Here is a 16,876-nt window from a genome sequence, read left to right on the forward strand (position 1 = left end):
TCCTTTTTCTTCCTCCCTCGCTCACAGACACATAACGGGTATGGCAGTCCATTCTCCCTGCAGCACGGACTACACTGCCTATGATGCTACATTCTTTAGAGCTATACCTGTAGCATTCTGCCTATTAGCTTAGCACAACAACAACAAAAAGGCCTCTCTCACCCAGGAAACACGCAGAGAGAGAGAGCGTCACCCTGTAACCATGGCAACCGCAACGCTGCCGCCTGGAACAACAGAACGTAGCTGTCAAACAAAACCCAAACAGGCCTGACCCGCCACAATATGAAACAGGGAAGTACCGCCGTGTAATCCATTTATTTCAACAAAGTAACTGTATTCTAAATACCACCTTTTTAAACGGTAACTGTAACGGAATACAGTTACTCATATTTTGTATTTTAAATACGTAACGGCGGTACATGTATTACGTTACTCCCCAACACTGATGATAACAATACTTATGTGATGTAACACAAGCTTATAGGGATCATGTTATATGCTTTTCCATGCATTTCATACATTTGAATTCAACAGTTCGATCTTTCAAATAACGGACAGATATTTGTGAAATCATGATACATTTGTGAATGTATTTTAACAATCTAAATATGCTCATGTACAGACAGATACATTTAATAATCATGAAAGTTATGTTTCATTACATTATAGTGATTTAACGTTAATTTACATTTGAAATGTGAAGTCAACGTCTATTTACTTAACTTTAATGATATTCTAGAGGAACAGAACATTACTGTAAAATGCACAATAAAATACCTTCATATTAGGATTTTTTCCTACGGTCGCAGCCATACCCGCTACCTGGTTGTTGTTAGTTCACATTCGTTGGCCGATGCTTAGCGTCATGTTATTATGTGTCCCAACATCCAATGGCATGTCACATTGTTTTCATGGCCACACCCTCACCCCAGGTGCAGAGGCCTATTTCTGTTCTGAGATTTATATTAATTGCAATTCCTAACTCTACATTTCTTGTTCATTATTTAGAATTAGCGCAGCATGGCTGTTCAAAGTTTTACATTGTGGCATGCAAAGGAATCTTAACAAAGAAGCTCACAGAGAGATATTGAGCTTACCATCCAACCCCAAGTTGGTAGGGGGAGCTATTTATTAAAACACTTGCTTTTGCTATGATGTGCCTCAAGGTTTAACAACAGCACAACAGAAGTCACTGATGGTACAGCACTCGCTCTACAAAACAACAACTGTCAGTGACTCTGCACCACGGCATAAATACAACATTCAAGATAACAGTTAAAAGTAACGTAACCATACACAATAAAACAAGAACATCTAAACAGCAGCACATCCCAAGGCATGATGGGAGAGAACTAGCTGTTCCCCCAACACGCCACAATATGTTTTTTTTAGTTTTTATTCCTATTAATTATATTTTCACTTGTTACCTCTTAATTATTGAATCAGACCTAGGTGACATGAAATTTTCAGCAAAATTATAATTCAAATACTCCTTTAATTATTGATTATTCTCATTAATTTTCGATCATTTTATATATTTTCCCATAGTATTACATTTGAATTTAACAGATGATTCTCTCACATAACAGACAAATATCCGTGAAATTATGATACATTTCTGGATGTATTTTTACAATCTAAATATGCATATGTACAAAAAATATATTTACAAAACAAGTAAATTGTGTTTTACTATATTTACAGAGCTGTTACGTTATTTTACCTTTGATATGTAAGATCACAGTCTACTTATGTAAATTTAATGATATTCTAGAAAGACAGTACAAAACTGTAAAATATACAGTAAGAAACTTTGACATTACTATTTTTTGGAACAGTGTACTTGAATGCACATGAGCTACAACTGCAAGTATTTATAAAGATAATTGGAAGTGGCAAAATAAAAAATAGTTGTAATAATCATCTTGACATAATTCAGAGTTTGTCTGCTCAGATTTGGACTCATTCATCATTTCTGCTGAATCTGATGGCTACAGGTGTGTAAGAAATTACACAGAAAGTATACTGCATTTCACAGACTGTCCAAGTCTTTCCACTCAGCAGCCACAGGGCCAACAAACATGTGGGCAGTTATTTTTATTCCCCTATCTAAATGAATATGGACAGAGCCATAACTTCACATTCTTTTTTTCCTGGCCACCGGGACAAAACCCGGATCACTTCCCAATCCCGATTTGAATCTTACTTTGGCCAAAGTCAGCAAGACTTTTTTTTCACTATTTATGCTTTTATACAACTTTGCACTCACACATCAAGACCAAATATGGCTGCAAGCAGATTTCTGTACCGTCTGCAGGACAGGCTGCTGGTGACCAGCTCTGCAGCTGGGAGCTCTCTGACACTGCTGTTACTGCACGCTGGCTGTGCAGTAGCTGACAGGGAAAACTGCAGAGGTGATGAGGTCAGCTGAAAAGACCATAGGATGTCCTTTAACCTCTTTGGATGAGACTCAAAGCTCTTGATGTCCCTCCAGAGCAAAGAGAATCATCCTGGGCACCACTTGTTCAGCCAACTGCCCTCTGGAAGGAGGAACAGAGGCATTAGAGCTTCTTTCCATGGGCGGTAAAGACTTTAAATACACTTAAACTTAACACTGCCAACACTGAGCTTACATCTCAGGTGTAAAAGCTGGTTTGTGAGTGATTGTAGTAACATGTTTCCTCCTTCCTCTTTTCATGATGTCTGTTTTCATCTTGTCTTTATGCACCTTCAAATGTAGTGCTCTGAGATTTCATTGTTTACTATCTGTACAATGACAATAAAGATTAATCTTATCTACAGAAATGTAAGAAAAATGGAAGTAGGCCCTGAGTTCTGTTAATGTTTCCTCATGAGCTAATCGACTCTATCACTCACATTCACAGTGGGAAAAAAATGATGCTGATTTTGTAAATTTTGGTGGTTTAAGGATTAGCCAGGGATTGGCTAAGAACGAGCAAATGAGCGTGCAGCCAGGCAGATCAACTCCTTCATCACATCACATACAATACAATACAATACAACTTTATTTGTATAGCACATTTAAAAGACCAGTGGTACACCAAAGTGCTTTACAATTAAAAACAGGAAAATTAAGACAATAAATAAAAGACTATTAACAAGGTACCACATATGTCATCAGGTTAAGGGCACTAATTATACAACAATAAAAGGGAATATAAGAACAAAGTTACTAAGAACAGATATAGCTAAAAGATAAAGTACATAAATAAGAAATTGAACCAAATATAAAACAGGGACGCTAACTAGATGGAAAAGCTATGTTGAATAAATGAGTTTTTAAACAGGATTTAAAAGATAAAACGGAGTCTGACGCACGGATAGCGATAGGAAGGTTGTTCCACAGATTCGGTGCAACCAGGGCAAAAGCACGGTCACCCCTAGATTTAAGTCTAGATCCAGGCTGAGCCAGGAGTAATTGGGCTGAAGACCTGAGGGCTCGCCCAGGGACATATAGACTAAGAAGATCTGCAAGATAACGAGGGGCTAAATTATTTATAATTTTAAAGGTGAGCAACAATATTTTAAATTCAATGCGATGCTTTATGGGTAACCAATGCAAATCAGTAAGAACTGGGGTGACAGAGGCATGCTTTCTAGTGCCAGTCAGAAGGCGAGCCGCAGCATTCTGGACAAGCTGAAGTCTATGAAGGAGAGCGGAGTGAAGACCAAAGTAGAGGGAGTTGCAGTAATCCAATCTAGAAGTCACAAAAGCATGAATGAGCTTTTCAAGATCTTTGTGAGGGACATAGTGCTTAGCCTTAGCAATAAGGCGCAGCTGGTAAAAACTAGATTTGATTACTGAAGACACTTGTTTATTAAATTTGAAAGCGCTGTCCAGCAGAACCCCTAGGTCACTAACTGAGTCAGAGAAAGAAGTAGCAAAGGAACCAAAGGTATCAGCTAATAGGCCCCGGGGGATATGGTTGTCAAACACCACAATCTCCGTTTTCTTTTCGTTCAGGATAAGGGAATTGTCTGAAAGCCATTCTCTGACTTCTCTCATGCACTCGAGGAAGCAGTGCAATGAAGAAGCAATGTCGTCATCCTCTAATTGAAAATAAATCTGTATATCATCGGCATAGAGGTGATAAGAAATGTTATATTTTTCAAAGATTAAGCCTAGGGGGAGCATATATAATGAGAATAACATAGGGCCAAGCACAGAGCCTTGGGGCACACCACAGCATAAATATGCAGTTGAGGAAGAATCAGTACCCAAGGTAACGGAGAAAGACCTGTTCAAAAGGTATGATTTGAACCAATTAAGGGCTTCACCCCGAATGCCCACAGTGCATTCTAACCTTGTTAATAAAATATTATGGTCAACCATGTCAAAGGCTGAGGACAAATCCAATAACACTAATACAGCAGAATGCCCTGAATCAGTAACATCGTGTTTCAAAACAACATGATGGTGAAAACACTGGATAACAAGACTTCACAAACCAGTGAGCGATGCCATAGCAGCTTTGTCCTTCCACCTGTTACACTGTCCATGGACACCTCACAGCTAAAACTGTGGCGGAGATGTGAGTTGGTAAAAAGCTCAGTCAAACTTACTGTATTTTTACACATCAGCATGAGGTAGATGAAAGAAAACATGATTCAAGGTCATGTATAAGATGCATACAAGCTGACGTGCCCCACTCCAACAAGTTGATCTTTTAAGGGGGTCAACTTTAGGGAAATGAGGACCGCCCCTCTATGGCACGGTATTGCCCTTAACAAACCACATGTAATGCTTATAACAGGGTCCCTTAACTCCTTAACAGCTAGTGTATGATACTTGAATCATACAAATTTTGAGACTTCATCATCAGTGTGTTGTTGCCCCAAAAAGCTCATATATGCAAATTAGTATTCAAGTTTTTAAAAATGTGTTGATATAGCAACAAACCCAAGCTCTAAACCCAAGTAGGGTAAAATATTTGTTTTCTCAAAAAAACAAACAAAAATGAAATTATGCCATAGATGAAAAAAACGCTGTATTTTGTTATATACATTCTTTTTAAACGTGCGTCAGTTTGAGGTAGAGAAAAGACTAATGTTGAACTCAGACAAGTGATTCCAATCATAGTTATAGCTTTAGCTGGCAGGTGTGCATGTCTGTGACGTCACACATTTCTGCAGCTGCTGTTTTTACACCTGCAGGAAAATAGAGCCCATTGTCTGTTCGATGAATCTTGTAGCTATTTAAAGAAAACATCTACTGTATGATCAAATTTAGAGAACATGTCTGCCAGAACAAAGATTCATCAGTGCTCAGTTTGCTTTGAGATTATGGGTTTTTTATCCCTCGTTAGCTATCATGCCGCTCATGCTGTATTTTTACCTCACCATCCAATCCGTAATGTTTATTTTTGCGTTACTGTGCGAGTCTAGCTTGGATGTGGCACTCATGTGATATACTGTACAATCAAGGTGATGGCTGGAAAAGATGCTGAAATTTCCATAATGTCAGGCAACGGCTGTTAAACATGCTACAGCGTATTTCCAAGCTGACCTCCAGTGGCTGTGATGCAATAGAGGGCACTGTGGTGTTGCCCTCCCTGAGGAAAAAACCTGTTTTATTTTTTACTTAATTATTTTAGTCCTTTTTTAAACTAGGTGCTCAAAAGCTTTTCACCTCCTGTCATTTGGAAATGTCTGAAGGTAATAAGCCACTGTCAGATAAAGGGTCTGGAGTAGCAGCAGTGTTGCCAACTTGTAGCACTTATCAGCCAGCCTGCTTACACTCCAACAAATGATGTTCGTAAGTAAACAGTCTGCCATCAACAGCTTTTGCTGAAAGTGGCGGCTGTCCTGTGATGTGTGGGGTTGACTCTGGCTCCGTCAAACTGATTCAGTGTTTCTTCATTTTTCACCGTGACCTGTGTGACCTGAAGTTTAAAAGTCAGCATTTTGATGATCGTTGGCAGCAAAAACAGTATAGCAATGACAACAGTTAACATTTCTTCACAATTTACAGTACTGTATAAAAAGTTCACGTTAGTTCTTCTTCTTATGAATGTCCGGGACATTTTTTCCTCTTCTTGTCTGCAGAGTGACACTTTTGGTTTGTCTTTGCATCCCTCTTCAGAGTTTGAATAACACAAGAGTAAACAGTTTGGCCCGGTTACTACGGCCCACTCTGACATCAGATGTCTGCTACAGCGTTTCCTCCTCATCATCAGCCGTTCCACTCATATTTAGAACAGGCAGATTTTCCCTCAGTGAGATATCATCTACCCGCTTTGGACCGCTGTCCTCAGGCTCCTCGGGTATGGATGGATCTGAGTTACTGATTACGTATCCTGGCAGGGTGGCATGCATGCTGATCGTGGGTGGACCTGTGCTCCGGTAAACGCGGCTGGAAACGAGCGTGGTGGAGCGTGTGGACAGCCCAGCTCCAGCCAGGTGGGACTGGCTGGTGCTGTTGTTGTTCAGACCTACGACCACGGACCCATAACGGTAGCGGCCGCACACAACTGGACCCTCCCACTCAAAGGAAAGATTCCACCGTGTCCATGTTTTCTTTATCTCTGTCTGGACCTGTGGGGGTGTGGGGGGGGAAAAGCCAGTAAATACACAAAGCTGAGTTGTTTTTTGCAAAGATCAGAGTGCAGAAGAAATATTTTGAGGTGCAGAATACTTTTCTAACCAGTGGTTCCTTGTTCCTGTTTCATTTTGTTTAAAATATCAGAGCAGCCAGACTGCATGCACATCCCCGGTTCAGTTCTTATTGTTGCTTACATCCCTGTGTGGAAATTACATATTTTACCACAGTTTTCTGCAGGTAGTCCTCCAAAGACCTGCTCTTTAGTTTAACTGGTGATTGTAAATAAGGTGCAGGTGTGAGTGTCAATGTGGCAAGCTGCCTCTCTGTGACCGTCAAGCAAACTATCAAGGAGGCAAGCGGCATCTCACTCAGTGCCAGCTGGGATAATCTGTGCAACCCTAACCTGAACAAGCAGTTCATCCATCAAACAAACAGCTAATTTAATCATTTAATTGTGTCACTTCCTCCTATATACACCATTCGCAAACACAGAAACCTTTTCCCACTCACAAAGGTATTTTGAAAGGATTGATGTCCAGTAAAACTGTGTGACCCTCGCACAGGTAGCACAGGGACAAAGAAAGCAAAGCCTGAAAAGACAACATTATTTTTATCTCTGATAAGGAAGTTGTTTTTGCGAGCACTGGCAGACATGTTTTCTGTCTGTAATGATAACATTTGAACAAATTCTGATAAAACTTTGTGAGGGTGTAGACAAGTGTGGTGTGTATTGTCAACATATAAAAAGCACTGTAAGAAGTTTTAAAACGTCGTGTCATATTTGACCCTTGACCTTTCCTTCAAGGCCAATAGACCATCTAAAGATCAAAGTGATATCAGTATACAGGGAATGATATATGTTGATTCTAAATATGACAATATTTCATCATGACATTTATGTGCATGCAGCAATAAGCTCTAAGCCTTTGAATACATGAACAATGCTCCTGAATAAGGTTTAATGAATGCTACACACGCACTTTAGCCATGTCAATAAAAATAATAATAATTGTGCATCAATTACTACATACAAAACAAAACTGACTCGCTTTGTTTTGGGGGGGTTGCCCTATAACAAACAAAAAAATAAATTCTCCACTCCTAATTACGAGGAAAATAAACTTCTTCCTTGATGCATTCCTAATCGCCATGTCTAATAACTTATAGTACGAATGCTATGCACCAAATACAGAAGTGATGAAACAGGCGAGTATCTGCACCCGGGCATGGCTGAGAATCGTAGTATCAAACACTGAGATGGTTTGCTGGACACTTTCCTATATGCAGGTGGATGAAAAAGATTCAACTGTGCACGCAGCGCGTGGGCTGAATGACTAAAACAGAGCATTAGGAGCAGCTTAAAGCTCCACGGAGCAGCAGAGTAGGGTGTTAATTCCAAGTGTTAGCTGAGACCCTTTTATGTTACATGAGTCATTTGGCTCAGTGTTAATAACAAAAAACAAATTGCTTTATGGCGCTTTTATTAAACAGAATATAAAAACCTTCAGTTTAATTTGGCGTTGTTTGGTTTTTGGTGACTCTGAAAGGCTCCGGAGAATAAAAAGGAGAGCTCCGCAGGATATTGAGGATCACGAAGGGAAAGTGAACGACAGCATAAAAAAAGGGAGACGTTTTTTGTAAAGATCAGAGTGTCAGAAATGGAAACTTTAATTCAGCGCTCAGCACTCTCAGTGCAGAATGAGATAATAAAGAGTCAGATAACATGGCAGCACAGATGAACGGAGAAAAACACGCTTCATCAGCCTGACCACAGATTACATGTACCACCGGAGTAATTAAACCCTTTGTACGAGATATCAGCAGCTGCATCAGCGGGGCTGGAATTGTTTTCATGTTGTCAGTCTGTTTGCGTGTCTCTCAGTGTGTCATCACGGCAAAATGTGATCCCAACACCAGCTGTGGGAGGAACTACCACAAAGGCAGCTTTGAGCACTTAGACAGGCGTACAAAAACCTGACACTCTGTGTGTGGACACAGTGTGTTGTGAAAGTCGCAGACACACAACTCTGCAGCTGTGTTGTTGTGATCAAAATAAAAACTAACTTCAAGTCAGACCCATTAGTACTGACTTCCCATGTAATTATACAATGACGTAGTAAAAACTGAGTATATCTGAAGCATCAACAACATGTTGACAGGGACAGCAGCCATGCTCTCTAGTTATACTGTCAAAGCACTTCTATCAAGTGTGATCAAATCACTGCCTACTCACCTCTCCATTGCAGTAGCAATAGATAATTGACACAAAGAAGCCCTGAAAAGAAAAATTGAAATACAAGTTATGAACTGTTTCAGACATTTAGTGTGATCATCACATTCTATACCACTTTGATCTACATGCAATACAAAGAATGGCTATTAAGATGATAGTGATGCTGCAGGTAACCAGTTAATATCACTTTGCTTTAAATACATTTAAAAAATTAAAATTTTCCACGTAATTTTGTTGGATATCTACAGTGTAAATTGTTTCATTTAATGAAATTGTCTGCGACCCAGTGTTTTGCATGTTTTAGTTTTATTCTTTGATTATTGTTATTTTCTCAGTGTTTCCTGGTTTATTTTGAAAGAGTGTTGTGTGTCACTGTGTTTAGTTTGACTTCCCCTGTGACGTCATTATGTTAATTCTAGTCAGCTGTTTCCTCATGTGTTTCCACTTCCCCTGATCACCTCCTGTGTGTATTTAAGTCCCCCGTCTTCCGTTGTTCATTGTCAGGTCGTCTGTTTTCCTTCTACGTCTCATCGTAGTCGTTTCATTCTACAGTCTTGTCACAGTTTTCATAGTTTTTTAGTTTTTCCCAGTTTAGGTTTCTGTTTAGTTGTCACTCCTACATGTTTACCAGCCTTAATAAAGGCTCGCTTTTGGTTTAAAAATGCAGTCCCTCGCTCCAGCGTCTGCTTTTGGGTGCATTAATAAAAGTCCCTGGCATACCCCGCCATGACAGGGATCTGGTCACATTAAATGTACTTGATTGGGATAGATCCAGTTTACACCAAGCACATTTTCCTCAACGATTAAACACTTGAATAAACAGACATTTGATTTTATATATTTCAGCTCAAAATTATGGCTTCAATTTTATCGAGGATGTAGAAGATTTTTCTTATTGTAGTGTCTAATTAAAATAAAGAAAGTGCGTCTCTGGCTCCTTCTGTTCTTCTGTTTACTGAACCAGAAAGTTTTTAACACAGTTATGAATTATGAAGGTGTCTACAGACAATCTGTGTTTGTCTGCTCATGTGTGTGTTTGTGTGCACGTTGTGATGCACAACTAGTGAGAAACATCTTGGTAGTAAATCTCTGAAAAGCCAAAACAAACCAAAGTTCTCTGGAGAGATTTTTAGTTTCCAGTGCCCAGTTTGAATCGACTGACTAGCTGAAGCTTGTGTAGTTTCCTCCCACACTCCAGAGACATGTATGTTAGGTTAATTGGTGATTGTAAATCAGGCTTAGGTGTGAATGGTCATCTGTCTGTCTGACAGACGGTCCATGATGTTCCCTGTGAAAGCCCAAACGGATGGATGGATGTTCATCTACTGTTTTTTTTTTTTTTTTTGGTTTTTTTTGCAGGTGTGTACTGCCCATAAGTTTTACATGTACTTAACATAATATTAAGGAAATGTGACGCTACAGGAGATCTGTTGATGTCGTCTCAAAATGAACCTGGGGGTAATATCGATAATGTCAAGGAGAATGAGTGAAGATACGTGCCTGCAGGTGTGATTGTAGGACGTTCTATCACGTAGTTTCATAAATGCTCTTCTACCAAAACCTTCCTGACAGACTCCATGGACTAAAGCAGCGCGCCACCTATGCAATGCACTGCTGCTCGGCCATAGAAGCCGATACCATGAAGCTCCTGGTGGACAGTGTTTGTGCTAATGTTAATGCCAGAGAAGGTTTGGAACATTGATATTTGTAAGAGTTGTTGAAACAGTGAATGGGATGGTAAATGGACTGGTTCTTATATAGCGCTTTTCTACTCTCACTGAGCACTCAGCGCATTATACAACTTGTGCATTCACCCAATCACACAAGCACTTTATGTAAGGTTTTTTAGTGCTTCTATCTAATATTCACTCGCATTCGTGCTCCGATGGATGCATCGGAGCGGATAATAAAGATATTTGGCATGCAGACTAGAGCAGACTGGGATCAAACCACCAACCTTCCGGTGAGTAGGTGACCCACTCTACCACCTGAGCTACAGCCAACAGCGGCATCCCATTACAGCACAGCTTCAATTCAATGAGCTCTTTAGAACAATGTTTGCAAAGGCAGACAGCATGGCTAGGTGCTTGACTTTATACACCTGTAGGAACACCTGAAATCAAAGATTAAGAGCTTTACTTGTAATTAAATATCTAAAAGCAGGTGGGGTGTCCTTGTTACCTTTCGTAAAGCCAGAAAGCTCAGCACTATCAGCAAACAGAGGTCATCATACTCTCCTTACTGTGGCTAAACATTTCCCAGGCCTTCTGATCCAGTGACACATCACAAGGGCAATGGGTTAACTCCAAAAAATCCATTACACTTCAGGCCTTTATCACTACACTAATGTGCTTGAGTGCATCTTTTTAAATGCATTTTTTAAATTAATTGTCACTTGCAAAACCAATCATACCAAACCTGGAGACTGAAGCACTCATCCATGCAAAAGAGAATCGGAGGAACTGAGGTGAGTAAGAGCCTGGCAGATAACTTCCGCCCCAGGGCCTCCCAGCAGGTTAATCTAGCCCTGTGGGTTGCTTAGCACCTGTCCAGACATCACTTCCATACGAATGATACTTAGCATCTGTCCTTACATCTGCATGTAGCTTAACTTTACTTTTTATCTAAGGGTTTACTTTACATCCATTTACATGGATAAATGCAATAACAAGTAATGTTTTCGAGTAAATGTGGTTAATTTACACATTCAGAGCAATTTTTATCTCCATGATAATATTGTGGCTTCAAATAAATGCGGTGGATGCTGAGGTGGATGGAGTGATGCAGCTGAGGGTTATTTGGCTCATCAGGGGGCAGTGCGTAATTTTTGTGCTCATTTTGGCAGAAAATTGTGTTTTTGTTGCATTTTTGGATCCCATCACAAATTCAAGCATGGTGGGGTGTTTTTTTTTGGCTTCAGCTGGCATAGGTGCACACATCAGCCTAATTTAAAAAAAAAATTATTAAAATGTCTTGGTTATACTGGTTGGTTGAATATGGCCCCCTACTAGCATAATTTAAGGATGTATCTGCACATTATCAAACATGGATCAGAGCTTTTGGGGTCCATTTATTAGTAAGGTAGAACAATCTTCCCACAGGCAGCTTTTGTGGATTTTGAAGCTGATACAATGTTCCACACACTTCCTGTCTCTTTACCCTTTAAAACCTGCTCTACACAGATATCCTTTATTCTGTAAATTAGAAATGCCGCATTGCGTTTGAATGACTCTGCCAACCACTGAAGTTGCAGTCAAATGAAATTTTAATCATGTCATCCTGGAGGCCAAGTCAAAGTTTGTGCCAAATACTAAGAAATTCCCTGAAGGCATTCCTGAGATATTGTATCCACAAGCCTGGGATGGGCAAACAGACGACCTGAAAGCCTATTGCGTCTAATCGCAGCCACCGCCAGCCATGAAAAGGTTACGAAACTACAAAGTAAACAAAGTCATGCTTCCTGTTTGTGAAGCCTCTGTGCTCTGAAGTTACTGTCACAGTTTTGTGAACTTGATATATATTCCTATTTTTGAATAATGACTCTGAAACCACGATTGTTAAACTTACTTCTTGCACAGTCGAGTCTACCTAAGCTTGACTTTGGCACTGAGACTGGCTCCATTTTGCTTACCCTGCACCTACACTGACTATGCACCTTTAAAAGACACAGAATTATTCATGAGTGTCTTCTGGGTTTATTTTTTTAATAAATATAAAGCAATGTGGTGTTTCGTGAAGGAAAGTACTTATTATAGGAATGACAGTCTATTTTGTTCTCCTGGTAAATCAGAGTAACATTAAAGCTGACATTTACATCATCAATTTAGGTTTTTTGCTTACAAATTTATTTAATTTTCCCTGTCAAGTTGTGTAAAATGTTAATAAAAAACAAATGATTTACGTATCTTTAACCTTGATATTTAACTGTCAGTTTTTTTAAACTACAGGGTCATTTTTAATCTGATGACAGCAACATTTTACATTAAGACGCCATCATGTTTACTCTGTCAGCTGTTATTTTCTTTCTTTCTTTATTTTTAAGATGTTTCCGCTGTTTCAAACAGTAGCTTACACATGTATGGCATAAACATTTTGGTAACATGTTCGCTGATTATTCATGCCAAGCTGAACATAAACTCTGTTCATGTATGTTAGTTAATCTAGTTCACACCCAGTACAGGGCTCAACCCCACTTACATATAATTATAACTGCTCATTTAAATTTAGGCAGCACTCAGAGTCATTATGAAGGCGCGTCACTGACAGTCACCCAGAGGCATTTAGAGAAGATAATTGTAGGCCATCCCGATCCATGACATGAAAAATGTAATAATTGAGCAGACCAGTTGACGTGCAAGTGATAAAATATCCACGTCTCAGTCACTTTCAGAAAAATAACTGAAGGATGCAAGAATGCATCTAAAAGCTGCAGGACGGTAGCTCTCGAGGACTGGGATTGGGCACCCCTGATCTAGAAGATGCTCGGTAAGTTATTGTTACTCAGATTACAAAACATGAACACAGCAGTTCGATTACACTTTATTTACACTACCAGAGGCAAATAACATGAATTTCCTTTCAAATATTCTTTGGGCGTGTCAGCAAGCTTAAAGAAATCTACTCTTCTGTGTGTGTAACACTGCTTATTTTTATTTGGCCGGAGAAAAATCTATAATGATCTGCTTTTAAATGCTATTGCAGTGCGACAGCAGTAATTAAAGGCTTTTCTAAATGCTAAATCTTTAGAGCCGCTGTGGCTGTTCAAGCCTCTTGATTCAGGGAGCACCGTAAAATCTCTACAATCCCTGTCACTCACATCGTTACTGCCGAGACACGTCTAACAGTACTGTAATTAAAAATGCAGGAGCACTAGTGATACTGTTAATTGATTGGTTTCTATGGATTTGTGGCGAGTCGTTTGAAATGTGTCAGTACCCAAGACATCTGCTGATTTGGCTTGGAAAGAGTGGAATCATTATTAAAAACTGCCAAACTGGATAAGCTCATGAGTAAAGTTGCTTGCTTGATGCTTTCACTACTCGCTGTGCAGTGTGCAATTGTGGTTTTACAAGTGTTGATTTAGGCAGCAGATGGAACAGATGCCTGTGACCTTGGAATAGATATAAAGAGCTTGTGTGTACCAGTGTAAATAAACGATGTTCATTGTAGACCCCCTCTAGCTGTCGGCAACTGCACAGTTGTAAATAGTCTCTCATTAACTTGCCAAATAATGCTTGGACTGACCGGCTGAAAGTTTCCACAAACAAAAGAAAAGTGCAAAAGTTAGGAAGACAAAATGTTTTTGTCTTTTAGTTAAAAGTGGCCAAAATATTATGGGGCAGGTCCAATGCTAAGCAAGTCCAAGCGGCCGGGAAAAATGCATTTGCTCTGTGCACCAAAATTGCATTCCCTTCATGGATCGCCAAACGTCTGAGCAAAATGACCTGGTGCAGGTGTGTTTGCTGCTCGGTGCATTTTTCACAGGAAGAAGCGGAAGTGAGAAGTGTGAAGCGCTCATTACATGTTGTGTAACACAAAGTACCTGGAATGAGTTGAAAAACAGCTCACAGTACATTCGGATTTCCCAGCTTGGTCCCTGATATGTATGAGGCATCCCAACGAAGATGATGTAGTGGATGCCGAACACCAGCACGAGCACAAGAGTGGACTTTGCCAGTTTCCTGCGAGGACACACACAAGACAGAGGTTCTAGTTTTCATACCGAAGTGACAGAAAGCAGCGTTACAATGTCCGGCTTAACAAGCGGCAAATTAGTTTGATGATTGCCAGGTTAATACTTTCTCTGGATGCAGAATTGGCAGTGATTTTTTTTTTAATTGCCAAGCATCTATTCTTCACATAAACTAAGCTAATTCTCCTGGCTCGAATACAAAAGTACAGGACAGGTTTTCAAACTTGTTGCTCAGGGAATGTTAATTAAGCAACTAGACTGCAGAACTAAAGTATACTTTTTCAGTTTATTTTTTAGGCTCAGTCTTGGGAGAACGTGCATAATAAATGATTTTAAGCAAACTCTGGGTCTCCGTTTCCCAGAGCATATAACAAGCTTCAGTCTCCACTTCTGGCTTCAGTGAGAATCCCGTTAGTTACCGTTCGTCTAAATCAAAAAGTGACAGATGTTTGAATGCATCAGATAAAATTACTTCTGTTCTGTTGGGACTTTTTCCTGGTGGGCATGTATTTGACCTGTTGTTTTTGAGCTCACTGACTAGAAATCAAACTGACAGCTTTATGAATGCTTTATAAAAGCGGGAAGTACCTCATGGTCTCAGCAATATGAACAAATACACGTTCCAGTCACTGCAGACGGCTAACTGCAGTCCATCATCAGCTCATCAACAACGGCACTGAAGGAAGTGTGCACAGTTTCACTCTCAAGCATTTAATGAACATTAAAACAAATACTGTTGTTGACTTATGCCAGCAAGCTGAATTACATGTGCACACACAAATGCAGTGTCAGTGCACACGCTCATTAAACAGTACAGACCTCCAAGGAATATACTGCTCAGGGATCAGTTCCATGCTTTTAATTTATGAGACCATCTGAGTTGTTTTGGATTGTACTGCCTTTTGTCCGAAAAACACACTGAAATGTCTAAACTGCCTCTAAGCTCAGATGAGAACTTCATGTAATGACTCATCCTGGAAAGTGAGGAGCAAGTTTGCAGCCTATTAAATTTCTATTGTCCCTTGTACACCCCCGGGGAGAAATGGGAACAACAACTCCAGTAAAGATTGCTACAGTCTGCAACAGAGGAGCAGTTTGAAAGTCACAGTAAATTAGATCATGCGATGAATTTGAAACTTTCTGACAAGATGCATAAAAGGCTGGAAATACAGGAGAAATCCTTGAGCTTTGAGGATTACTCCTAATGTGCTGTAGTGTGTGGCTCATGCCAGGATCACAGTTATAACTTCGCTTTTCATCTGTGACAGAAATATTATGCAGTAGTCGAAGTTGTCACATGCACATCATTTTGAATTTCCTGTACAAAAAAACAACAACAAAACAAAAAACAGAAAAGCTAGCAAGCTAAGAGCAGCTAACGTCCCTGCAGAACTAAAGTGGGTGCTCCCATATTATCCTGTAATTAATGAGATCTTTCTTTGCCCATCTGCTACATGTGCTTGACCCAGGGTTAAGAGGGGGATGTGCTTATGGTTTCCAATTGTTGGCAGGCAAAGCTCGTATGATTCAACTTTTCTTATACTGAGTGTCGGGGGGGGGGCTGTTAAGAGCCAGAGTTCAAAAGCACTCCAACGACTGTTTTCGTGACTTACAGGGTAAACGTTGGCTTTGCACTTCGTGTGCATGCATCATAACAGCAGACAATTGTTTCCTTTAATGTGACCATCGCTGCATAAATTGAAATCAAAACTTTAATTTGACTAATCATGTGCATGCATTTAAATCAAATGAAAAACAAATCTCATAATATTCTGCATGAAAACATCGATGCACCGGACATGTGAAAACAAAGAATGAGCCTTCATTCATGGAGGTAAAAAGGCAGATTTGGCGTGATCAAACACATAATCTGGAGCCAGTTTAATGTTTTTAGCAACAACTTTGTGACCTTACAGGAAAAAAAGGAAACAGATTTGTTTTTCATGTTTCATCTGATTAGTCCACCCACAGCATTCACGGGAAGACACTGCAGGCTTTTGCTCAAACTTCATCAGCACATATTTGGCATGGTTTGTTTCAATCAAATAAACTGATTAATTCCACGTGCAGCCTCATAGCCATCCTTTGAAGTTCTGCAATTATGGTCACTAAATGTATTTATTCAACCTTATAATCTACAGTTAGACTGCACTAACACAGATACAGACATGTTAATGTAACTGTTTCACTCGCCTTGTGAGTTCCTCAGATCTCGTCTATATGAATAACTGAAGGGACTGTGCATTACCATGGGGGCACATACGACCCTGGCTGTGATATGTGTTCACTGACTGATGTAAAGTTCCATTCATAGCCATCAGTTGCATCAGAGTTGTACCAACCTAAACAACTGCTGTGGCAGTATCACTAAAGACTGGCTCAGCAGACC

The 16,876-nt window shown here is 39.8% G+C and overlaps 1 protein-coding gene across 1 annotated transcript in view; it reads right to left on the minus strand.

The window, feature by feature from the left end:
- Positions 1-5,622: 5,622 nt before the first annotated feature.
- The window catches only part of pth2ra (parathyroid hormone 2 receptor a), a 69,463-nt gene continuing 58,209 nt past the window's right edge, over positions 5,623-16,876 (minus strand). The window contains exons 11-13 of the mRNA XM_087829656.1: positions 14,338-14,476; positions 8,796-8,837; positions 5,623-6,555 (exon numbers count right to left, since the gene is read on the minus strand). Coding sequence (XP_087685782.1) covers positions 6,172-6,555; positions 8,796-8,837; positions 14,338-14,476 — 565 coding nt within the window. The 3' untranslated portion in view covers positions 5,623-6,171. The remainder of the gene's footprint in view (positions 6,556-8,795; positions 8,838-14,337; positions 14,477-16,876) is intronic.

The sequence above is a fragment of the Neolamprologus brichardi genome, chromosome 16 (genome assembly GCF_056152115.1).
Source record: "Neolamprologus brichardi isolate AB-2024 chromosome 16, ASM5615211v1, whole genome shotgun sequence".
NCBI classification, from domain to species: Eukaryota; Metazoa; Chordata; class Actinopteri; order Cichliformes; family Cichlidae; genus Neolamprologus; species Neolamprologus brichardi.